The sequence below is a fragment of the Orcinus orca genome, chromosome 14 (assembly GCF_937001465.1).
Source record: "Orcinus orca chromosome 14, mOrcOrc1.1, whole genome shotgun sequence".
NCBI classification, from domain to species: domain Eukaryota; kingdom Metazoa; phylum Chordata; class Mammalia; order Artiodactyla; family Delphinidae; genus Orcinus; species Orcinus orca.
Window position 1 is genome coordinate 60,436,758 of NC_064572.1, and position 23,060 is coordinate 60,459,817.

At 48.4% G+C, this 23,060-nt stretch overlaps 2 protein-coding genes across 11 annotated transcripts in view; one reads left to right on the top strand and one right to left on the bottom strand.

The window, feature by feature from the left end:
* The first annotated feature begins 89 nt into the window (after nucleotides 1-89).
* On the top strand, nucleotides 90-8,976 carry ZDHHC16 (zinc finger DHHC-type palmitoyltransferase 16). Of its 7 annotated transcripts, none has more exons than XM_049697455.1 (12): nucleotides 90-278; nucleotides 1,363-1,508; nucleotides 3,449-3,696; nucleotides 3,877-4,071; nucleotides 4,222-4,310; nucleotides 4,712-4,740; nucleotides 5,362-5,495; nucleotides 5,635-5,682; nucleotides 6,534-6,619; nucleotides 7,279-7,402; nucleotides 7,588-7,658; nucleotides 8,399-8,545. In XM_049697455.1, the coding sequence occupies exons 3-12, from the start codon at nucleotides 3,454-3,456 to the stop codon at nucleotides 8,511-8,513; spliced, it is 1,134 nt and encodes a 377-aa protein (XP_049553412.1). In that variant the 5' UTR covers nucleotides 90-278; nucleotides 1,363-1,508; nucleotides 3,449-3,453; the 3' UTR covers nucleotides 8,514-8,545. The 7 variants fall into 7 exon arrangements, with proteins under 7 accessions (XP_049553412.1, XP_049553414.1, XP_049553413.1 ...); XM_049697457.1 differs by having other exon boundaries at nucleotides 1,366-1,508; XM_049697456.1 differs by having other exon boundaries at nucleotides 1,395-1,508.
* A 244-nt stretch (nucleotides 8,977-9,220) lies between these two features.
* MMS19 (MMS19 homolog, cytosolic iron-sulfur assembly component) overlaps nucleotides 9,221-23,060 on the bottom strand; it is a 32,156-nt gene continuing 18,316 nt past the window's right edge. The window contains exons 9-31 of one of the 4 annotated variants that reach the window (XM_012532556.3): nucleotides 19,881-19,967; nucleotides 19,380-19,454; nucleotides 18,893-18,970; nucleotides 18,237-18,375; nucleotides 17,833-17,987; nucleotides 17,489-17,567; nucleotides 16,954-17,079; nucleotides 16,677-16,758; nucleotides 16,271-16,368; nucleotides 16,017-16,166; nucleotides 14,353-14,508; nucleotides 13,440-13,539; nucleotides 12,858-12,960; nucleotides 12,645-12,713; nucleotides 12,291-12,417; nucleotides 11,489-11,589; nucleotides 11,295-11,351; nucleotides 10,960-11,146; nucleotides 10,523-10,605; nucleotides 10,232-10,396; nucleotides 10,090-10,149; nucleotides 9,696-9,796; nucleotides 9,221-9,615 (exon numbers count right to left, since the gene is read on the bottom strand). In XM_012532556.3, the coding sequence (XP_012388010.1) occupies nucleotides 9,588-9,615; nucleotides 9,696-9,796; nucleotides 10,090-10,149; nucleotides 10,232-10,396; nucleotides 10,523-10,605; nucleotides 10,960-11,146; nucleotides 11,295-11,351; nucleotides 11,489-11,589; nucleotides 12,291-12,417; nucleotides 12,645-12,713; nucleotides 12,858-12,960; nucleotides 13,440-13,539; nucleotides 14,353-14,508; nucleotides 16,017-16,166; nucleotides 16,271-16,368; nucleotides 16,677-16,758; nucleotides 16,954-17,079; nucleotides 17,489-17,567; nucleotides 17,833-17,987; nucleotides 18,237-18,375; nucleotides 18,893-18,970; nucleotides 19,380-19,454; nucleotides 19,881-19,967 (2,406 nt within the window). In that variant the 3' untranslated portion in view covers nucleotides 9,221-9,587. Of the gene's footprint in view, nucleotides 9,616-9,695; nucleotides 9,797-10,089; nucleotides 10,150-10,231; nucleotides 10,397-10,522; nucleotides 10,606-10,959; nucleotides 11,147-11,294; nucleotides 11,352-11,488; nucleotides 11,590-12,290; nucleotides 12,418-12,644; nucleotides 12,714-12,857; nucleotides 12,961-13,439; nucleotides 13,540-14,352; nucleotides 14,509-16,016; nucleotides 16,167-16,270; nucleotides 16,369-16,676; nucleotides 16,759-16,953; nucleotides 17,080-17,488; nucleotides 17,568-17,832; nucleotides 18,012-18,236; nucleotides 18,376-18,892; nucleotides 18,971-19,379; nucleotides 19,455-19,880; nucleotides 19,968-23,060 lie in introns of those variants that run through there. The other 3 variants (XM_033425700.2, XM_049697448.1, XM_033425699.2) reach the window with 3 other exon arrangements.

The following is a 23,060-nucleotide window of genomic DNA, read 5'->3' on the forward strand; positions in this document are numbered from 1 at the left end:
TGACCACCGGGAGCGCCTCCTTGAGATGTAAACTCCATTTCCCAGGTTACCCCGGGACGAGACCGGGGGCGGAGCTCCGGCCCGCATGCGCTTGCGCTTGCGGATAAGGATGGGCGGGCGGCGGGTACGGGGCTGGAGGGTGAAGCTGTGGGCTGTGGGCCATGGTTGGTTGGATTGAGCCAGGCCGGGCCGGGGCGCCGAGCTGGAGGGGGTGGCAGTGAGCGGCGGCGGAGGCTGCAGGGTTCGATTTGGCTGACTGGGGAGTCGGCCGGTGGCAGGTAAGAGCGAAGCCGCGGCTTTTGCTGCCCGGTCCTTTCCCTTTTTCTAGGGTCGGGCCCTGTTCTGGGGCCTTGTGAGTTCCTGCTCAGCACGGCCTTGCCCTCGAACCGGGCGGAGCTCACCCTCCGGGCAGCCTTAAGGCGCGGAATTGGAAGGTCAGCCCACCCAGCTCGCCCATTTCACAGATTTGGAAACTCAGCCCCAGAGATAGGATTTGACTTGTACAGTGTCTCTAGAGACCAAACCGGTACCCAAGTTATTTTACTTCCTGCCCATCATACTTTGGCCACGCCAGCCTTTTTGAGAAATAAAACCTTTCCCCGGTTTCTGTAACTGCAGCTTTCCGATCTTGCTGTCGGATCCTGTCAAGTGGAGCATGTTAGTCTGGAAGGGAAGTCTGCACATGAATAAAATGCTGCTCTTACTGATGATTGACATCTGCTGCTTGAGACTGTAAACATCCTGAGAACAGCCTTTGTCCAAATGAGATTTGTCGACCTTCTTCTCAGTTTCCTCTGCCTTCTGGTGGCTTTGGAATCTGTGTGTGTACTCCCACTCCCACCCCTATGTCCCTCATATACGGTTTCCCCTTGGGAAAGAGATGGTGACTTAGACCCTTGAGAAGAGGGGGATGCTGTGGCCTGCCGTCCCCTCTGATCTGGTGGCAGATGTCACTAAGTGGCTACTACTGAGGGATCAGAGTGCTCAGAGCTTGTGCTGGGGGTGATAGCGAAACTGTGCGTGCTCTATTTCCTGCCCTATTCACTTCCATCACCACCCCTCGCCCCTACCACACACAATTTTTTGAGCTCTGCTTTACCTCAATTTCCTGAGAGGAAATGTTCAGTTGTGGCCCCATGGACTACATATCTCTTCCCTGGCATTCCCATATCCCCCAAACCCCACTAAATAAGGGGTGTGGCGGACTTGGCTTCAGGTTTCTTTTACACAAATCTGATCTTTAGCTCTGCACCTACAAGCTTTTGGCTTACATGTTTGGGTTGATTTCTGGTTGGACTAGTTTTTAAAAATGACTTCTAGCTCTTGAGTGCTATGATTCTAACAATGGTTTTCATTTCTCAGTAGACACTTACTTAGCGTTATCATGTTGGCAGGAGTGTCCTTGCTGTTATTTGTAGGACAGATAGACATCTGACCAGCCTTTCCACTTCAGCATCCCTCCAGTTCATTCATTCAACAAGTATTTATTGAGCACTTCCATGATCCAGGTATTGCGCTAAGCACTTTATAAGCATTTCGTTTAAACATCTTACCAAGTGTATATATAGAATCATAAAGGGGTAGAGCAGGAAGGGACCTTAGTATTTAATCCTACCCTCTCACTGAGTGGGAACACAAGAAAATTGAGTGCCAGCAGGGTTTGGTGATTTGCCCAAGGTCACAGAACTACTTAAGGGCAGAATTGAACCCTAAGTAGTCGAGTTATGGGGCAGGTGAGAGTTGGTAAGTCTAGTGCTTGAGGCAGTCATTTCCTGTAGAGCTCAGTTATTCTGGAAGTGGTTGAGAACAAGCTGAAAAGTGGAGAATCAGAGAAGGGAGATTTTTTTTTTGTAGACAGGAGAGATGGCATATAATTCATGTTTATTACAGATGAGGAATGCATCTTATTTGAAAGCTATTGTTATAAAAAGTATTTTAGTAAATAGGAAACTCTCCATTAGCCATAGAAAGGGAATGAACAATATGCGGATGACCTAAGTCACCTGGATTTGCTATGGGGTAAAATGTTTTGTCCCACTCTTATGTTAGATTTTAGCTGTATACTCTTCGAAAATTCATGCTTTAAGCCAAATCATGATTGGACACAATAGGAGTCCAACTCAAAGGAGGTAGGAAGAAGTTTGAGCTTTTCCTTTTTCTTTTTTCTACATGGCCCCTTAATTCTCTTACACCCTCGGAGGTGATGGGAATGGCCACTTACTTTATCCTGGTACGGAGAGTAGGTCCCTACTGAACTGTCTGTCTTCTCTTTGCTGGCCTTGTCTGCTGGATTTCTTTTTGCCTTAAGTCTTTAGAGGGCTTGTGGAAGGAGATAATTAAGTTTTCTTTGAAAGGCCTCTTGTGGGGATGAGCCAGGGTGCAAGGAGAGTACCTTGCTCCAGTTACTGAAATGAAACCACCCCTACAGTGGAGCAGCCTCCTCCAGTTTCTGCTGGGTTTTGAGCTGCCTGTTAAATAAGTCAGTGGAGTTGCTGAGGACAAAGTAGCCATAGGAGAAAATCAGATAATTTCCTTTCTGGTAAAGCCCTTAATCTGCAGAATTGATGAGACTGTCATGAAGGAATCTGTGTCTTCTGTTCTGGGCATTGCCTGGGCAGCTGACCTCCTGTGGCTATTAGATAAGGTAAAAACCACATGGAGGAGGTGAAGGCACTTGCAGAGGAGCCATGCACAGGGCTAAAGAGCTGGGAAGGTTGGTTGGGAAGCTTGGGGCCAATGGCAGCAGCCACAGAGAAAGCTCTCGAGTGTCCAACTAGAACAGGGCGGGGGAGACTCATCACTCAGAGGGCAGGCCCTGTGGTCTTCAGGAGCCACCAGCCCTCCTCCCACTGCCAGTGTCTCCTGCCTGTGGTGGTGTTCTGCTCTGAACACCAGAAATTGTCTTGGCTTCAGTAAGCTTGCGGTGGGGCTGGGACTAGAATTGGAGACAAAGCATCTTACATCATGCAAGAGGTAGCTGAGCTGTCCTGACAGGAGACAGGGACTCTCATGCCACCAGGCCTGTAACGTCAGCAGGAAGGATGAGTATCTTTTGCCAAGACTCAGGTAGCATCAGGGAAGATCTAGGTGCAGGATCCACATGCTGTGAACTCACTCCCCCACTGGCTGTTCCTGGTGAAGACAATTGTTAGGAGGTAGGCCAATGGGCCAGGGCAGGCAGGAGATGCCGGGACACCTCTGCTACTGTGGCCAGGCCCTCAGAGGCACGTGGATGGCTTTGTGCACGTTGGTCGGGCTCCACCCAGTGGTCTGTCTACACAGACAACTCCAGAGATCCTGCTTTGGCTTGGAGTCACCTCCCTACTTCCCACACCTACTGACTGGCCCAGCGGGCCTGGGTCTTAGGTCTTTGCCTCTAAGCGCCCCACTGGTGGGGCAGGGAGGGACAGGACCCAGGCTGGCCCCTCACAGTTGTGTGCTCTCCTAGGAGCCATGCGGGGCCAGCGGAGCCTGCTGCTGGGCCCTGCCCGCCTCTGCCTGCGCCTGCTTCTGCTCCTGGGCTACAGGCGCCGCTGCCCACCTCTGCTCCGCGGCCTGGTTCAGCGCTGGCGCTATGGCAAGGTCTGCCTGCGCTCCCTGCTCCACAACTCCTTTGCAGGCAGTGACACCGCTGTGGATGCTGCCTTTGAGCCTATCTACTGGCTGGTGGACAACGTGATCCGCTGGTGTGGGGTGGTGAGTGATGCCTGGGGACAGGAACAGGGATGTTTGGGGGTAGCAGAGGGACATGTGTCTGATGGACCTACACTGGGTTTGGACTCACACTGGCCTCCTACCCTGGGGAAACTCCCGAGTCTACCCTGGGTGTTGGCAAGCTCTCTCACTGCGTCTTCTTGACCTCCCTGGTGTCGGCAGGTGTTCGTGGTGCTGGTGATCGTGCTGACCAGCTCTATCGTGGCCATTGCCTACCTGTGTATCCTGCCCCTCATCCTTCAAACCTACTCAGTGCCACGACTCTGCTGGCATTTCTTCTATAGTCACTGGAATCTGATTCTCATCGTCTTCCATTACTACCAGGCTATCACCACTCCACCTGGATACCCACCCCCGGTGGGTACCCGCTCAGGGGCATGGGGGAGGGAGAGAACTGCAGGCTATTGGAGCCAGTTCCAGGAGTGCGGAGGGAGAGTGCCTTGGTATTTTGGAGGTACGAAACCGGTGCTGCCACAGTTGTCATGGTGCTTTTCTCCCTCTGCACAGGGCAGGAATGATATCACAACAGTCTCCATCTGTAAGAAGTGCATTAACCCCAAGCCAGCCCGAACACACCACTGCAGCATCTGCAATAGGTGGGTCTCTGGGAACCCCAGCTGTGGCCCTTTTGCTGTAGTTCTAGGGCAGAACCTAGACCTGGAATTTGACAGGACATTTATGAGGCACCCCTCATGTGCCAGGCAGTGTGCCCTCTATATCAGGACACCTGGTCCTCAGGATCGTCCTGCAAGTTCCGCATTTTCACCACTTGTGGAAAGTGAGATTCAGAGAGATGGGCCAGGGTAGGCAAGAGACCCGGAGTTAGCTTGTCCAGTGTCATGTAGCCAGTGAAGCAGGGTTTGAAGCAAGGCCTGGCTCTCCTCAAAGTCTGTGCCCTTTCCACCTCAGCAGGATGCTGGTCCTTATAGGAAAGGATTGGCACTGACATCTCAAGATCCTTGGCCACCGTAACAGAGCCTGTGTCCCTCCCTCACAGGTGTGTGCTGAAGATGGATCATCACTGCCGTATCCTTTTATTATCTCTTCTGCCTGAGGCCTCCTTCTTTAGCTCCAGAGCACTGCAGAGGTTTAAGGGCCACAAACCCAAGGCTTCTAGCATCACCCTGCAGAGAACACTGGGCTTATGAGAAGTTTGTAGAAGAGCAGATTTTGGGGCTGACATCTCCTGGGAAAAGCAGGAGGCTTACATGCATTCTGGGATGGATCTTCTTGGAGCAAGGCACCCATCCCTAACAGCTCTTTCTTTTGTAGACTGTCGTGCTAACATCTATTGGATGGAAAGAGATGTTTGGTTCAGTGGGTTGTCCAGTAGGTGTCCAGATAGAACCATTGGTCCCTTGCTGCTGTCCCACACAGATGTCTGGTTAACCCGTTAGGTTGAAGTATTGGCAGACTCATTTTACTGAAGGATTTCAGTTTTCATGATCTCCTGATGGGACTTGTGAGGGCTTTGAAAAGCTTTAACACTTTCACCTCAACTTCAGGGAAGTCCCATATTTTCCTGCCTTTGGTGACAGGAAGCCTTGGGCTTGGATGATGTTGTCAGGAACCAAGGATGAACCAGAGAAACCTGGACACCCCCTGAAGTTGTGTGTTTGGTCTTGTCCTTAATCCTGCCCCCACCAGCCTGGCTAAACAACTGTGTAGGCCACTATAACCATCGGTACTTCTTCTCTTTCTGCTTTTTCATGACTCTGGGCTGTGTCTACTGCAGCTACGGAAGTTGGGACCTTTTCCGGGAGGCTTATGCTGCCATCGAGGTGAGCCTGTAGTTAGGAGCAGGGCAGCTCAATAGAGAGCACTTTGGGGTGTGGAATCCGTCCCTAAGGAGTGGGGCTGGTAGCACCCCCCATCCTAGAGGTCTGGGAGTATAACCAGCACTGTTTTCCATCCCCTTAGAAAATGAAACAGCTCGACAAGAACAAACTACAGGCGGTTGCCAACCAGGTGGGCTGTCCCCACCCCACTGCCTCCTGCTGCTCAGGCCAGGGGTATAGAGTTGCTGAGGCAACTGGGGCCCACCTGTTAGTCGAGTTGTAGAGGCTGGGGTAAGGGGCCAGTCGAGACTGGATCGGGGTGTTTCTGGGCACTGTCGGCCGTGGGCAGACTAAGTGGCCTAGGGGCAAGCTGGGAGTCCCTGGTACGTGACAGTTTTTGACTCTATTCCATTATCACCTTCTTTGGGCTGAGCAAGGGCTCTGCCTTGGTGATGGCCTGAGCAGCAAGGAGTCTATGTTAGTCTGTGTAATGGGGTTCCAGGGGACAGAGGTCGGGCTGGGCCAGTCTGACCATCCTTTGTTCCTGGTCTGTCTGCGTCCGCAGCAGGATCGTCCCTTCTCCCCTGGCCTTTTAGGACTCCTTATTCTGAGCAGATCTTGGGCTTGTGATTGTGTCTCTGCTGCCCTTTCGGTCCTTAGTGGGGCTCACAGTTCTCCCCCTCCAGTTATTCCATTCTGGGTATGGGTCTCGTCCCCTCTTGGGGATTACAGCCACACAGTTCTAGCTGGGGAGTGGAGTGGCTTCCCCTGGAGCCCCATTTGTGTTGTCAGAGCTAAAGGCCCAGGGTTGGTCCCTCCTGTGCTTTACCATCCTGTCCAGACCTGCTCTGCCCCGTGTTTGTCCATGATGATGCCGCCAGCTTGGTCCACCCATCTGGCTGCTGCCCTGACTCCTCTGTGGCTTAACCCCCTATTTTCTCATCATGGGCTTGGATCACTTCCCTGCCTGCAGGTGTTGGGCTCTGGTAGAGAGAGACCAATGGAGCAAATGATCCAGACTTTGCTGTTTTCTTTTTCTAGACTTATCACCAGACCCCACCACCCACCTTCTCCTTCCGAGAAAGAGTGACTCACAAGAGTCTTGTCTACCTCTGGTTCCTGTGCAGGTATCTCAACTCTCATTTTTGACAGTTTGAGGGGCAGCTTCAGAAAAACCTTTTTCGGTGCCCACAGCCAGGCAGGAACCCATCCCCGTGTAAACTGCTGCTGTTCTTATTCTCACTTAGGTTGGCAAAGAGTAGGGCTTAATTTTCTTCAGCATTTCGGGGCAGGGAACATTAAAGATTTGGCATTGAGTGTTTGGTATGTGCCAAGGGAAGTTAAACTCCTACTTAAAGGGTAGGTGCATTTCATAGATGAGGAAAATTGCAGATCTGAGGGGTGAGGTGATTTGTTCCATGATACACAGCTAGGAATGGTAGAGCTGGAACCTGAATGTTGTGCCATTTTATTCTAATTGTTAGTGCTTTTACTACCTCTTCTGTCTCCCAAGCATGGGTATTTTAGGAAATATATAACATTTTCATTAATAGAAATAGACTTATTTCCCCATCTTGCTTTCCACATCATTTATTCTTAGCCCACATTGATGCTTTTTCATGGATGCAGTGAAGTAAAAGTTCGTCTAGGACATGTACGCTGGGAGTTAAGGCAGACTTAGACATAAGCCCCTAGGCAGTCACTGTTGCTCAGCTCAATTTCAGACCTACGCATGGCCTCTAACTCCCTCCACACTACCCCACGGTCTTTGCCCCTCTTTTCTCAGTTCCGTGGCACTTGCCCTGGGTGCCCTAACTGTATGGCACGCTGTTCTCATCAGTCGAGGTGAGACTAGTATCGAAAGGCACATCAACAAGAAGGAGCGACGCCGACTGCAGGCCAAGGGCAGAGTGAGTAGGGCCGGGATTGGGGTGGAGGGATGGGTAGGTAACTGAACCTGCCATCCTATAAACAGAGGCCGTGGTCAGGGCCAACTAAGGCAGGCATCATGAAATCCAGAACTTGCCTGGCCAATTTAGGCTCAAAATTGGTTTAAGGAAAAGGATTCATAGAAACATGTTTTTCTTTGCTCTAGGTTTTTAGGAATCATTACAACTATGGCTGCTTGGACAACTGGAAGGTATTCCTGGGTGTGGACACAGGAAGGTAAAGTAAAATATTTAGACCAGCACTGTTCATTGAACTTTCTGGAATGAGAAAAATATTCTATACCTCTGCTGTCTAAAACATTAGCCATTAGTCACATACGGCTTTTGAGTGCTTACAATGTGGCTAGTATATCAGTGAATTGAATTTTAAATTTAATTTCATCTTCACAAATTTAAATAGGCATGTGTGGCTAGTGGCCCCCATATTGGTACGGTAGCAGGTGACTACGACAGAATCCTTAGAAAGCTGTTCTCGAGAAGGGACCTCTAGTTAGGGTATGCTGGCCACCAGTCCTCTCATTTGTATGGCAGTGTCTGGATTTCAAGCACATAATTTGTGGGATTGAAGTCATCTATTTGTGACAGAGGTCCTAAGACAATAAATGAAGCTAGTTCCCTCAGCCCAAGAGACAAAGGTATATCATTCTTCAAATTGCAACTACTGAGGCAGTAAAAAGTAGGTGACTGGAAGTACCTGCCCTCTTCCTTTTCCCGTCCTATTACTCCTGTCTGTCACTGTGCTTACAGTGGCCCCTTAGAAGTTTAGCTCAAAACCTCTAAAGGCCTTCTAGTCACCAGAGGGCACATTTATTGGACAAAACTGGAACTTTTATTACTTTTGCGATGAATGCCAGGGTAGCTTCAGACTACCTTGATATATCTTTGCTGAGGAATGAGGCTCAGGAAGGAAGACTAGGAAATCTTAGATCTCACAAGTATTTCTGTCTTCTCTTATAGGCATTGGCTGACTCGGGTGTTGTTACCTTCCAGTCACCTGCCCCATGGGAACGGAATGAGCTGGGATCCCCCTCCCTGGGTGACCGCTCACTCAGCCTCTGTGATGGCAGTGTGAGCTGGAGTGTGTCAGCCACAACTTGAGCACCACCCTGCTTCCGACATTGCCTCAAGGGCCTCCAAGGATAGCTTCTTGGAATCCTTGAGCAAAAAGAGCCAGTGGGCCTGCCTTACGGTACCATGCAGGGACAGCTCAAGGACCAGTCTCCCGGCCATGGCGGAAGCAAGGCATGATGTGGAAAAATCCTAGGACTGATGTCCCTTTACTCAGGCAAACAGAAGTTCCAGCCCCAGACTGGAGATCAGGCAGCTAGCAACCTTGCCAGGTACTGACCCCGACCTCCTCCAGCTTACAGCACTGGGGTTGGCTACCACCTCTTCCACTTGCCGTCTGAGAAAACACCTGAATGGTAGAGCTGAGATCCTGGCTTCTCAACAGGGCAAAGATACCAGGCCTACTGCTGAGGTCACTGCCACTTCTCATGTGCTGAAGGGAGCAAAAATAAAGGTATTTGATTTTTTAAAGATATGTAGCTTTTCACTCTTTGCCTTTCTCTTGTGGGGCGGGGAAGGGGAAAGTCAGGGTCAAGGCCTAGTGAGTGGGTGTTACGGTCTTGCCACCTCTGCCCCACTTGGAGGGGCTGGATGTCCTGAAGAATTCCTGGCCAGTTCCTATCACTAGTGTTTCTCTAGCTTATGCAGTGTTGTTTCCGGTTATGTACTGCTGAGGCATAAGTGGAGAGAGGGAAATAACTGACGGCCCCATTACCAAAAGAATCTTTATTCTCCAGCAGGTACACACACGCCACCATCCCTGGTCCTCGGGGCCACGCTCATCTGTATTCACCCTCAGCAGCATATCTCACTTTTTCTGACATATAAATGGAAGAGCCCCAAGACCAAGATCATTCTTCAAACACAAGTAGCTTCACACTCAGTTATTCACAAATCCATTAGAAGTCAGGATTCCTGTTTCTTGTACAGCCATGCGACAGAGGCCCAGCATTTGTGCGGCGTCTGTGGGAAAGGCAATCAGAAGCCAGTCATCTCCCTGCTTTGGGCAAGATGGCTTGATAGTTAGTAATTTCAGGTTAGATTGTCTGTCAGAACAGTGTAGGCCAGGATGGAGGGCTCAGCTGCCAGGGCTCCCCAGCAGAAACCTGTAGGCAAAAAGAATGTTGACAGCATTAGTGGTGAGGCTCATTTCAGTCCCATCTCTCCCCATGACCTAAAAACTCACCATTCTCCCCTGGCTGACACTGCTTCCTTACGCACCAGTCTCTTCTTGTCATCCAGGGGTTTGGCTAAGGCCCGGATCACCTGCAGTTTGTACGGCAGCAGCTGTGGAGTTAGAGGAGCTAATCTTAGCCTTGTTCAACCAAGACAACCAAAAAAGCTGCTCTGACTCTACAACTAATACTCTTTCTATTCTTCTTTAGTGATTCCAGAGAATGCTATGTGGCAGGCTGCCCATTATATTTTAGGGTAGTCAGGAGATCCTTGCCTATCTGTACCCTACAGTGCATATCTCAGTCACACAGCAGGGTAGCCAGTCCCTCTTGACTAAGGCAGAAAGGTACCTCTGGCTCTTCTAAGAAGCTTCCAAGCCAGAGAGGGACATCTGCGGTACTCACCACGGGGGTGGGCAGGTGAGTAACAGCGTGCATACACTGCAGTGCAGCGATCCGGACAGCCTGGAACACAACCATAAGGAGGTGAGGGGAGACCCACGAATGGGAGATGTACAGGCCAAAGAGTTGTTCAGGTTCAACGCACCATGGAAGGGCTGGAGCTGAGGTTTAGGAACTTGGTGACGAGGGTGTCAACGTGAAGACTCATTACTTGGGGTGCTTCCAGTAGAAGAGGCTGAAGGCAGCTGAGGGTGGAGAGCTGTACCACAGAGTCTGGGCAGGACAGGGCCTCCAGCAGCAAGGAAAGCAGCTAAGGGGCCACAGGAAAGGTGGGATGACCACATCTTTTGATGAGCCTGCCTTTCCTCCCCTTTCTAGCCCCAGCTGGGGGACAATGGTTTGGTCCCTGCTTAGAGGCTGTGACCGCAAGGCTTACCGTGGGCAGCTCCGGCAAGAGCACAGGCTTTGGCAGCCTGTTAAGTACATGAGACAGACCCTTCAGGTAATTTGGCTTCACATCTGTAAAAAATGGAAAAGCTTAGGGGAAAAACTGGGCTCAGACACAGAGCTTAAGAATTCAATTCTAATCTCTGGTGAAGCTGGGACATTAGCCTACAAAAAGTTTTTTTTTTTTTTTTTTTAAAAAGCCCCTCAAGCTCAGAATAGCCAAGATATGCCAATCAAAGGAAAAGAATCAAGATGTTCAAGATCTTGAATCAAGATCTTGGTCAAGAATCTAGATGTTCAGCGCTTCAGGTACAGGTCACACTACAGCTCTAAAGAAGCACTCAGGTCCTAAATTATTTTAGAGACTGTGGCCTGACCAATGGAGAGGTCTGTATATTTGAGGACTTTCCTTTAGACTCTCCTCACCTCGAGGAGCAGCATGGAAACCCCGGACCAAAGCAGGCACGTTATCTGTGAAGAACCGCTGGCGAAACATGATCCGCACTTCAGCATGGCCAGCACGAGTCAGCACATCAGTGCAGTCAGACATGAGCAGAGAGAAGCCATCAGCTGCTGCTGGGCCTAGTTCTGGATCACTCAGGAGGCCCATGAGCTGGAGAAAGGAGAGCCTTTGAGGTACATCAGCGGGGAAGAATCTTAAATACCCAAGAGGAGGACAGTAGTCATTTTTGGGAAGAAGAGGATCGACAGGGAAGTTCCTGTTTAGGTCCTAGGTTCTGCTGTCTTCAGCAAGGACTTACCCGGTCTGTAAGGCAGGAGCTGAGAGGATGATATCTGAGCACTAGGGCCTTTGTGACCTGTTATCAGAGAGAAAGAGAACAGTCAGGGCATGACACTCAAACCCTGAGAAGCATGCATGCGCTTCAGGGTTAAATGGAGAAATTCTTTTTAACCAGACCAACTGCTCTAACTGGAATCCACTCCGACTCCTTACCCAGAGAAGCAGTGTGAAGGCCTGACTACGATAGGGCCCAGAGCTCAGCCCAGCCTCCACTTTGTCCACAGCCAGCTGTAGGAATTCATCCAGCTGTTGCCCTAAAAAGGAGGGAGGAAATGCTGATGCAGATGCTACACATGTCCGTTTTACCAACAAAGGTGTAAATCATTTAAATGTAGAAGCCATTAGAAAAAAACCAATATTGTTTTGGTTGTGGATTTGGCCCACTCAGCTCTAGGACACCAGCACAAGAGCCTGGTATTTCCATAATGTAGGGGTGCTGGCATTCGAAAAAGAGTTGTCTACTTCTAATAAAGAATTACCCCTAAGGGCTTCCCTGGTGGCGCAGTGGTTGAGAGTCCGCCTGCCGATGCAGGGGACACGGGTTCGTGCCCCGGTCCGGGAGGATCCCACATGCCGCGGAGCGGCTGGGCCTGTGATCCATGGCCGCTGAGCCTGTGTGTCCGGAGCCTGTGCTCCGCAACGGGAGAGGCCACAATAGTGAGAGGTCCCCGTACCGCAAAAAAAAAAAAAAAAAGAAAGATTTATCCCTAATAGCTCTTTGTAGGGAATAGGATGACAGAACTAGATAGAGCACTCTGCTTGAAGCCCTTATCTTATGTCCTATAAAGCTTTGCCCAACTCTGGTCTTGACTCTTGTCCCACGGGCTGTCCCTTGGAAAGCCCTATTACTGATATATTAGCTAACTTCCTTTAAAAAGAGAATGAGAACTAAACGTCAAGATTTCATCAGAAGTTGATTCAGGGAGGCTCCCAACCCACAGCCTCACTCCAGTACCTGCAGGATGCTTGTTCAGAAGTCCTGCAAAGCACTTGGCAGCAGCAGTGGAGGAGAAGGGGCAGCTGTGGCAGCAGCTCAGCTCTAAAAGTTCCCGCATGAGTTGGTTCAGCTGAGGGATTTCCACCTATAGAAAACCTGGCCATGTCAGGGACCCAGAGAACACTTGAACTCTAAGAGACACCCAGGAGAGAGTGGCAGCAGGGGCCAGGGTGGATGGGAAATAAATTCTCCAGTGGGAAAAGCAGAAAATCAGCTTAGCTTGTGACAGATTTCAGCCCAGAAGTCACCCAGGATCCACCTCCCCTGGTCAGGGTTAAACTAGGGTACTCCCCAAATGTTGTGGTCACTTACATTTCGAGGCAGGGAGCAGACAAAGGCCATAAGCAGTGCAACCAGCCGCCTCTGCCCTGAGGAGCCATCCTACAGAGGAAGAAGAGCCTTAACAAGCCTGTCCTGCTAGCAAGAGGCTTGTCTGCCCTGAGGATACCCATCCCAGGTTAGCCCTAAAAATCTGAAGGACAGAAGTCCTAAGATTCTCACCAATCTGATCCATCAGACCCTTACCTGGAATGGTTGGAATCTGCCAGGGAAGTTGTTTTCAGGCAGGAAGGTGATGTTGCCATCCAAGAAGAGGGGCACAATGTGGGCGACACTCTGGGCAGCCAAGCTGGGGGGAGAGCACTAGGTGTCACCGAGGAGCCGGGCTCTACAGCAGCCCTGGGGTTCCTGGTAGTCACTGAGTCCGTGGGCCAGAGCATGATCATTCACACCTTCAACAAATACTAATTCAGCACATATTATATGCCAGGAACCATTCCTGTTCTAGGCCTTGGTGCTACAGCAGTGAACAAGACAGATCAAATCCCTGTTCTCCTGGACCTTACGATCTAGCGAGAGAACTCAATGTGTATTTCAGAAGTGCTCCACAGGTGACTCTCATGCACATTTGCAGCTAAGAACCATTAGTCTCTGGCCCCCAGTCCATGATGCTAAAAGGCCCCTTCTTACTTTGCCAGCAAGACTTAACAAAAGCTGCCTCCATGTTTCAATCTGGGTAAAAGGACAGCTCACAAGGAAGTTATTTGCTGCTTCTTCCCAAGAATTCTGTCCTCCCTGGGATCAAGTCACATCCATGATTATACTCACTCAGGGCTCAAGTGGGTGGTGGCAGTGCCAATGACAGACACCATGGCGGCCAAGACCTCATCCTGCAACAGCACTTTCTTCAGAACTGAGTGCTCCTTCTCTGCAAAATCAAAACACACACAATCACAGGCCATGACTGTGGCTCAGACGATTAGGTCCTGTCATCATCATGACTCTGGGCCTTGACTCTAGTTACAAGAGGAGCAGTTTTTAAACTGTCCTCTAGTAGTGCTGTAGCCCTGAGAAGCAGCAAGGCACCAGAAGTAGGAGTGTGTAATGCAGGCCATAGGGAGCTCCCGAGAACTTTGTGCAGTCCTTTTGACTGGGCAACAGTGGAAAATAAGGCTAGCTAATGTGAACATTCTTAACATCAGAAATGTTAGTCTTTTCAAAAACTTAAAGGTAACATGGATTTATCTTCATGGGTCCTTTTATACAGCAGCTACCACACATACATACATTACTGTTGACAAGCACTGCACATTAACTTATTTAATCCTTACCAACTACCCTGTGATATAGATATTACTCTCTATCAACCCCATAAAGTGAGGAAACAGAAGCTTAGAAAGGCTATCTTCATCTAAGTTGGCAAGTGATAGAGTTGACCACGAAACCCAACCAGGTCTGCTTGACTCCAGAGCCTAACTCTAACTAATCTAATTACACAGCAACTAAGGGGGAAAAAGTGTGCATCCTTTTGAGTGTTGCTAACACTAGTAGATTTTGGTTCCTGCCGAAGGTCAGCTTGGCACCCTCTGCTTGAAGTGAAATCTCATGTGGACACAGGATTCAAAAGAAGCCTCTGCTGGTACAAAATGCAATACCAGTGATACCCCGAGGGTGGCAGTGCTGTTCAACACTAGTGGAAGGCTGATTCGGGAGGAGGGACGGGTGAGGTGGAGGAAGTTACCTGGCATGGAAGCCTGCACAGCCAAGGCAAGCAGGCAAGGTATAGCTGTCTGGTGGAAATACCAGCAGCTCTCGGGGTCTTGCTGGCATTTTTCTGCCACCTGCTGGAGACTCTGACAGACAGCAATAACTTCACTTGTTCCTGCAACCGTATTCCCTGTGTGGTGAGAAAGTTCTCTGTAAGGTTTTCTTAAAAGCACTTCCAGGTCTGTCACATACAGAATATGGGAAGAATAATCGAAGACGAGTAACTAAAGAGACTAAGAGTGTCTTATAAAGAGCCAAGTCATTTTATCCAGGAGCTGAGACCTGCCCAGCCAGCTCTGCAACAGAAGCATTCATACACAGCTGATCGTTGAACAAGGCGGGGGTAAGGGGAGTACAGTCGAAAATCCACGTGCAAGTTATAATGGTCCCTCTTTACACAGTTCCTCCATATCTGCAGTTCTGCATCTGTGGACTCAACCAACCACAAGCATATTGTACTATAGTTTTTACTACTGAAAAAAATCTGTATACGTGGACCTGTGCTGTTCAGACTTGTTTTGTTCAAGGGTCAGCTGTACATTCTCATTTAGTTTTCATAACAATTCTCTTAGAAATATCATTTTCCCCATTTTATAGAGGAGGATGTGGAGGCTCAATAAATTACCAGTGGTTTTTCCAGGGTAACAGTGAAAAAGTCAGGAATCAAACCCAGGCCACGCTCTGAGTCCAGTGTTCTTTCTACTTTACATCAGGGCTGGATCATCCACAAAGGGCCGGGCAGTACAGAGTCGGGCACTTAGGGAATTAGTGAGGTTCTGTGGTGTGCATGCACAGGTTCACAATAGCAATAGCTGCTGTCACTTATGAGGAGCAGTGCTTCTCAAACTCCAGGGTATGTACAGGTTACTTGGAGATCCAGTTAAAACGCAGATTCTGATCAGTGGCACCTGAGATTCTGCATTTCTAATAAACTCCCAGATAATACCCGTGCTGCTGGTTGATGAACCCTATTTTGAGTAGCTTGGCCTTACAGTGGAGCTTTTCTTGAAAATTTTTATTTATTTTATGTTTTTATTTTTGGCTGCGTTGGGTCTTCATTGCTGCACGCAGGCTTTCTCTAGTTGCGGCGAGTGGGGGCTACTCTTTGTTGCGGTGCATGGGCTTCTCATTGCGGTGGCTTCTCTTGTTGCAGAGCACAGGCTCTAGGTGCGTGGGCTTCAGTAGTTGTGGTGCGCAGGCTCAGCAGTTGTGGCTCACAGGTTCTAGAGTGCAGGCTCAGTAGTTGTGGTGCACGGGCTTAGTTGCTCCGCGGCATGTGGGATCTTCCCGGACCGCGGCACAAACCCGTGTCCCCTGCATCGGCAGGCAGACTCTCAACCACTGCGCCACCAGGGAAGCCTGGCAGGCGATTCTTAACCACTGCTCCACCAGGGAAGTCCCCAGTGGTGCTTTTCAATGGCCTCCGTGGGCATTCTTAATAACTGTTGCCCAAGTCTCATCCCTCCTCAGAGGCTGAATCAGTTGGACTAAGACCCACGCATTCAGCACTTTTTAAAAGTTCCCATGTGACTCTTACTATAGCCACCACTGGAACCACTGCTTTAGAGGCATCAACTCCAAACCTGACTATGGTTCCGCCTTCAGCCCAGTTCCTTGAGGACTGTTCCTGGTAGTTACCTTTGTTCATCTGGCGGAGATGCTGCAGCAGAAGAGGCAGGGTCTCCTTGACAATACTGGCATGTGTGGATATAGCTGACAAGGCTTGCAGACAGCGCCGATGCCGGGAGCATTTGGTGGGCCCATCTCCTCTAGCCAAATCTGACTCCTCTGAAAGCAACCCAGGAGACAAGGTTTCACTGTGTGATGGCAAGCATGAAGGCCCCCAAGCCTCCCTGGGAAGGGGTAAGCCACGGAAGATCAGAGACACATACCTATACACAGCTCCCCAGCAAGCTTGGGCACTAGGTGGCTGCTGAAGGCCACAGGGTAGAGAGTGGCCAGGGTTCCTGATGCTTCCAGTGCTGCCACCCTGCCGGGGCACAAGGCAGATGAGCACTAGCTGAGCCTTGGTCCATGGCTCTCTTGCCTAGGCCTGTCACTAGGCAGATTCAGGAGTGTGGGCTTCTGAGGCCACCTTGCTGAAGAGTAGGATTCCAGTACTTACACCACTAAGTTGGACCGGGCTTCTTAATGCCCAAGAAAAGAGAGCATTCCCACACCTCCAACCAGGGAGCAGCCAGAGCCAAGCATGGGGCCCACCTCCCCTACGGAAAGCCACGGGTCGGAAGCACAGAGCCCTGGAACAGCTTGCTCGATCTCGCTGCCTTATATTCTCACCAACTCTGGGAATCCTCCTCCAGGAAGCTCAGTCTGTATAGATGACCCACTGCCAGCTCCAAGTCCCCAGAAGACAGGAGATCTGTACAGGAGGGAAACACGAACCTCACCTTTCTTCCCCTGCAGCCATCACAACCCTTCCTAAAGTCCTATAAGAAGTCCCAAATCATCCAGAGTTGTAGTGAGAACCAGGGAATTAAGATTGCTCTTCACTTAAGACAGAAAATCACAAGAAAGGGACCAATACTCCTATCTTTTCTCTTTCCCTTTAGCACACCTGGCTGGGCACCCAAGACTGTGAGTGTACGGATGCCAACAAGGTGAAGCTGGGTGCTGGGGTCCGTCAGGGCCATGAATACCAGTGAGCACAGCTGGTCCTTGAAGTCACTCAGAGGCCTTTCATCTAGGAAGAGACAGAGTCCAGGTTAGAGGGAAATCCTATTCAGAAGTGATGCAAAGATAACCTGGGACAGATTTTTTTTTTTTTTGCCGTGCTGCGTGGCATGTGGGATCTTAATTCCCTGACCAGGGATCGAACCCGTGCCTCCTGTGGTGGAAGCACAGAGTCTTAAGCACTGGACCGCCACGGAATTCCCGGGGCAGATTTAAAGAATTTAATCCATTGGGTATCTGGGAAGTACACTAGGAAAGAAATCAACAGCTCTCAACTGTTAAGTGTTCTCTTGGGCTACATCCTCAGAACAACAGATCCACTGTTCTAGACTACTCTGTAGCGCTCTTTGCCTGCCATCCTTTATAGGGCTATAGTGCTCAGCAGCCCCCAGGATACCACATCTAGAAGATGGCCTCACCCTTGTCTTCATAGCTCCATTTCTGTTGCAGCTTCAAGAAACCCAGGATCATTTCAAGGATTGTCCGCCGCTGGTTGCTCTGTAATGTTTTAAGGGGTATTCAAGTCTAAAAATACTTTATTTTTAAAGGATTTCAGTCCTGCTACTTGCAGAATTGGGGAGAATTATCCTTTTACATAAGAGTGTCAGGAAAAGAGTGAACAAGGGAACCAGCAGAAGCTAATGGGAGCAAAACCCGAGATCTACTATATCTAGGCCCAAGCTCAATGCTTAGCGCTCTCTCTGTGAGACAGCGATCCTGGCAAGGGGTCCCATCATTTCCCCAACAGATTCTGCTTCCTTACCTGACTGTGCTTGTGGAACTGTTCCAGCAGTAGGGGCAGCACGTTGCTGGTGATGTGGTCACAGGCCCGGGCAGACGCACCTGCAGCCGCCTGCAACAGTTTGGCACTAGGCCACACCAGTTTCATGTCTGGTTCACACAGATGGTGCCTGCAGTCTAGAAAGGCAGCACATCACAGACCTAGGGAGTAGGCTGAATGTTGCCTGGTTCCCCTGCAGGCCATAGAAGTTGGAGGCTGAGCCCTGGGACAGTTGGCTAGCAGTTACCACTTAAATTGCTTTCAATTCAAAGCAGGGCTCCAGCACCCAAATCACTGAACATGGGGGCCACTCATGAAAGGTCACTGGCCTTAAGGAATTTCTCTGTTGTGCTCACTCCCCTTTCTAGCTGCCATGGCCCCATTACCCTGTAGAATGTTGCTAAGGAAGGAGTCAAGGAGGTCCTCAGCATCAGCCCTCAGCACAGAGCGAGACAAACACGCAGTCAGGGAGTTAAGGGCTGCCAGGCCCTCGGCCTCTACCCGCTCACTTGCCGTCTGGAACACCTGTCAGGGAGGGATCCCATGGCTACTGAGGTGAGCCTGCACCAGGTGAGACCCCACCCACCTACTGCCTATTTCCTTTGCGGGGAGGGGGTGGTGAGAACCTTTGGGGCACAGCAATGGAAATTAACCCCCCAAATGAGTTTCTTCTCAATTGGTGTATTCTCATTAAGTCCTCAGTCCCACTAGGATTGATACACATACTTTTTGAGAAACTGAATACAACTTTGAGCAGTGGTTGTTGGGAACCCCTTTCCTAAGTCTCTTCCTCTCCCGCTCTACTCAGCATGACCTATGCTCCTTACCATGGAAGGACAGGAATTGGGCACTGTGCGAGACTGATCATGTGCCACGACCAAACAGCTGACCCTACCTTGTCATTCAACTAGAAGTATGCCCCCTTGCTCTCTTGCTGAATAACCAAGCACAGCAACAGAGGGAAAAGGATACGGTGTGTTATTTCCCCTCGTGCCTGACAACCAGGAGTTAATGGTAGTGAGTTTATCTAAGTAACACTCACCTCTCTGCGGATAGAAGCCCAAAGGCTGGGGAGGAAGTCCTTTAGTTCTTTCTGTCCGTACACAGCACAGCAAGCATTCTGCCAAGGAAAGCACAGGTAATGGCTATCTACACACTCAGACTTCCTAGGACATGCAGGCCCCTCAGCATAATGGCACCTGAAAGACCCCGGCTCTCAGCAGTAAACCAGCAGGATTTCATAACCATCCTACCCAGGTCACTGAAAAATAGGAGCTTGTCCTGACTGATGGAAAACAAGCATGAAGAGGGAGCCCTGGTCAGCCTTTCCTCAGCTGCCACTCAGTTACTACAGAACAAGACAAAATGCAACTGGGGGCTTTAGGTCAACATATAGGCCCGGATTCTGGGTATCCCTCTCTTGAGGCCAATGAACTATTCCCTGGCTCTCCAAGAATCAATTCATAATCCTTTAGCACCCCTAAATTGTCTAAAGACAGCTGGATCCTCAAAAGAGAACAATCACTCACCAGAGTCTGCAGAGAATCCAGCTTGGCACTCAGAATCTCGGAATCCACTTTCTCAATCAGCAGGGGGAGCAGGAACTGTGGGAGAGAAGGAAGAACTAAAGAGTGAGATATGGGTAGTGCTGCAGCCACACCAAGGCCAACCATGTCCTCACTGCCACCAGTTCCCAGGGGTAGGTGTTACATCAAGGAGCTATACTCGAGTCGAGAGTAGTGACTGTAAACCAACCTCCCTCTCAATCCATGGCCAGACTCCCAGTGACCTGAGAAGTGGGCTAGCTGGCAAAGCTAAAGAATTTCAAAAGATAGCACCAAATAGGGATTGGTTTACTATTTTAAATGAAGAGATGGTGAAGTTTTTTACTTCGAAGGTCTGAAGACACTTGCAAGATGCCATAACCTAAAATGTATACTGGAACTTTCTTTTCCCCCATGCTTTTACTGTTCTTTCTTCAGACCCTTCTGTGGGTTGAGGCTACATATCCTAACTTTGGCTAGACCCACCTCAGCAAATCGCGGTGTAGAAGCCAGCACAGCTCGAAGACTCAGGATGAGATCTTCTCTCTGGATACCATGGGGATCATTAGGTGGCTGGAAAAGGCAGAAGGGGGCGTGAGCTTGTATAACTCTTCAGACCACCCCTGGACACAGGAGTGAACCTGGCAACCCTGCAGAATAGGGTGAGATTTACACCCAATCTGGCAGAAGAAGTTTATGGTATGAGGCCCCAGCAGGAAGACTGCTTGCTCTTACATGTTCCTTGGGAATTTTTGTCTGTTGGGCATTTATTTTCTATCTGATCACACAGTTTCCATCTTATCTATCATCTCACCACTCAGAGATAAGCACCCTTAACTTTCTGGTGCAAGTTTCTTCTCTGTATATATACTATCATGACTATGTGATTGGTAGACGCTGTTTCCCTTTAAAATATATACACTTTTTAAAAATGTGATCTTTTGAATATATTTTCTGCAATCTATTTTTTCACTTAATACTAGGTACATTTTTTCATGTTATTAAATTATTTTTTCATAGCATTACTTTTAGTGGCTGATACTATTTCATTGTGTGGTTAAGCCACAGTTTATTTGGATAATCACCCTTTGATGGACATTCCTATTTTTTTACCATTATAAAAAGCCGTAATTCTGGCATTATAAAAACTTTCATGATTTCTGCATCAAGAAGGCAGATTTTTTTTATTGAAGTATATAGTTGACTTACAATACTGTGTTAGTTTCAGGTGTACAGTAAAGTGATTCACTTATATACATATATATTTTTTTCAGATTCTTTTCCACTATAGGTTATTATAAGATACTGAACATAGTTCCCTGTGTTATACAGTAAATCCTTGTTGTTTATCTATTTTATATATAGTGGTATGTATCTGTTAATCCCATACTCCTAATTTATTCCTCCTCACCTTTCCCCTTTGATAACCATAAAGTTTGTTTTCTATATCTTTGCGTCTGTTTCTGTTTTGTAAATAAATTCATTTATATTACTTTTAGATTCCACATATAAGTGATATCATATAATATTTGTCTTTCTCTGTCTTACTTTACTCAGTATGATAATCTCTAGGTCCATCCATGTTGCTGCAAATGGCATTATTTCATTCTTTTTTATGGCTGAGTAGTATTCCATTGTAATGGAATACACACACACATGCACCCCCCCCCCAACATCTTTATCCATTCATCTGTTGATGAACATTTAGGTTGCTTCCATGTCTTGGCTCTTGTAAATAGTGCTGCTATGAACACTGGGGTGCATGTATCTTTTCAAATTAGAGTTTTCATCTTTTCTGGATATATGCCCAGGAGTGGGATTGCTGGATCATATGGTAGCTCTATTTTCAGTTTTTTAAGGAACCTCCATACTGTTTTCCATAGTGGCTGCACCAATTTACATTCCCACCAACAGTGGAGAGTTCCCTTTTCTCTACACCTTCTCCAGCATTTATTATTTGTAGACTTTTTGATGATGGCCATTCTAATAGGTGTGAGGTGATACCTCATTGTAGTTTTGATTTGCATCTTTTCATGTGCCTGTTGGCCGCGTGTATGTCAAGAAGGCACACTGAAAACATACATCAGATTTTCCTTTTCTCTTTAGAAACCCCACCAAAAATACAGTAAAGGGATTTTCCTTTCTTTTCTTTTTTTTTTAAAGCTATAAAGCTAAAGGTTGACGAGAACACGATAAGGGATGTTAGCAACAAAACTGTAGAAGGTGAAAAGCAGATGGATAAGAAGAAAATGACTTAGCAGAGCCAAGACAACAGAATCCTCAGTAGGCTTGGGGAATGCTGAGTAACTCCCCATATACACCAGTCTCCTCAAAAGGCTTCACAACCAGAAGTACCAGGTACCTTTGGAATTGGGAGTGGGGTTCGAGAAGCAATCTGACCTCCGAGATTGCTTCTCAAGTCCTCCCTAGCTGCAGTAGAATCTGGAGGTTTAATTCTTTAGAGAGGGTAAGACAGAGGTCTAGTCTTAGAGACATAGGTGCAGCTGAGGGCCTGGGTGCTGAATCAAAAGAGGTCTAAGTGGGAATTCCCGGTGGTCCAGTAGTTAGGACTCAGTGCTTTCACTACCAGGGCCCGGGTTCAACCCCTGATTGGGGAACGGCACGGCAGGAAAAAAAAAAAAAAGTCTAAGTGATACAGTTTTGAGAATTGAGACTTTCCAACCCCTTCCAGCCCTATTTGCTTGTAGCCAGACTTCTCCCTCTAGGCTGATCTAAGGTCTTTTTCTAGAAGAACCTGACTAGCCCAAGAGGAAGAATACACTGGGGGTTCCCAAGCTGTCCATGTAAGCCACTATACAGGGAAGTTCATCCTCAGCCAGCCCATTCCCTGTGCTCAGAGCTCCCACTCAACTTTATAATTCTCACTTTGAAACATGTGCAAACTCCCAAGGATTACCAGATATCTGAAGAAAGCCTCTAACCTGGAAATAGAGACCAAAAACAAAAAAAAAAACTTGGAGGAAACAAAGACCACATATGTGGGGAGAGTTTTCAAAAACAGTAAGAAAGTAATTCATTCATGGATTAAATAAGAACAGAATGCTAAAGAAAAAAAGACCACCAGTCTTAACTTGGTGGTCCAGCAGTTAAGACTCCGAGCTCCCAATGCAGGGGGCCTGGGTTCGATCCCTGGTCAGGGAACGAGATCCTGCATGCCGCAACTAAGAGCCTGCATGCCACAACTAAAAGATCCTGCATGGTGCAACTAAAGATCCCGCATGTGGCAACAAAGATCCTGCGTGCTGTGACTAAGATCCAGCACAGCCAAATAAATAAATATTTAAAAAAACAAAACAAAAGACGTTCAAGAGATCATCAAAAATGACAATAAAAGGCCCTGGGAAAATGGATAAAGAAGATGTGGTACATATATACAAAGGAATATTACTCAGCCATAAAAAGGAATGAAATTGGGTCATTTGTAGGGACGTGGATGGACCTAGAGAGTGTCATACAGAGTGAAGTAAGTCAGAAAGAGAAAAGCAAATATCGTATAATAACGCATATATGTGGAATTTAGAAAAATGGTATAGATGATCTTATTTGCAAAGCAGATATAGAGACACAGATGTTGAGAACAAATGTATGGATACAAAGGGGGAAAGGGGTGGGGTGGGAGGAATTGGGAGACTGGATTGACACATA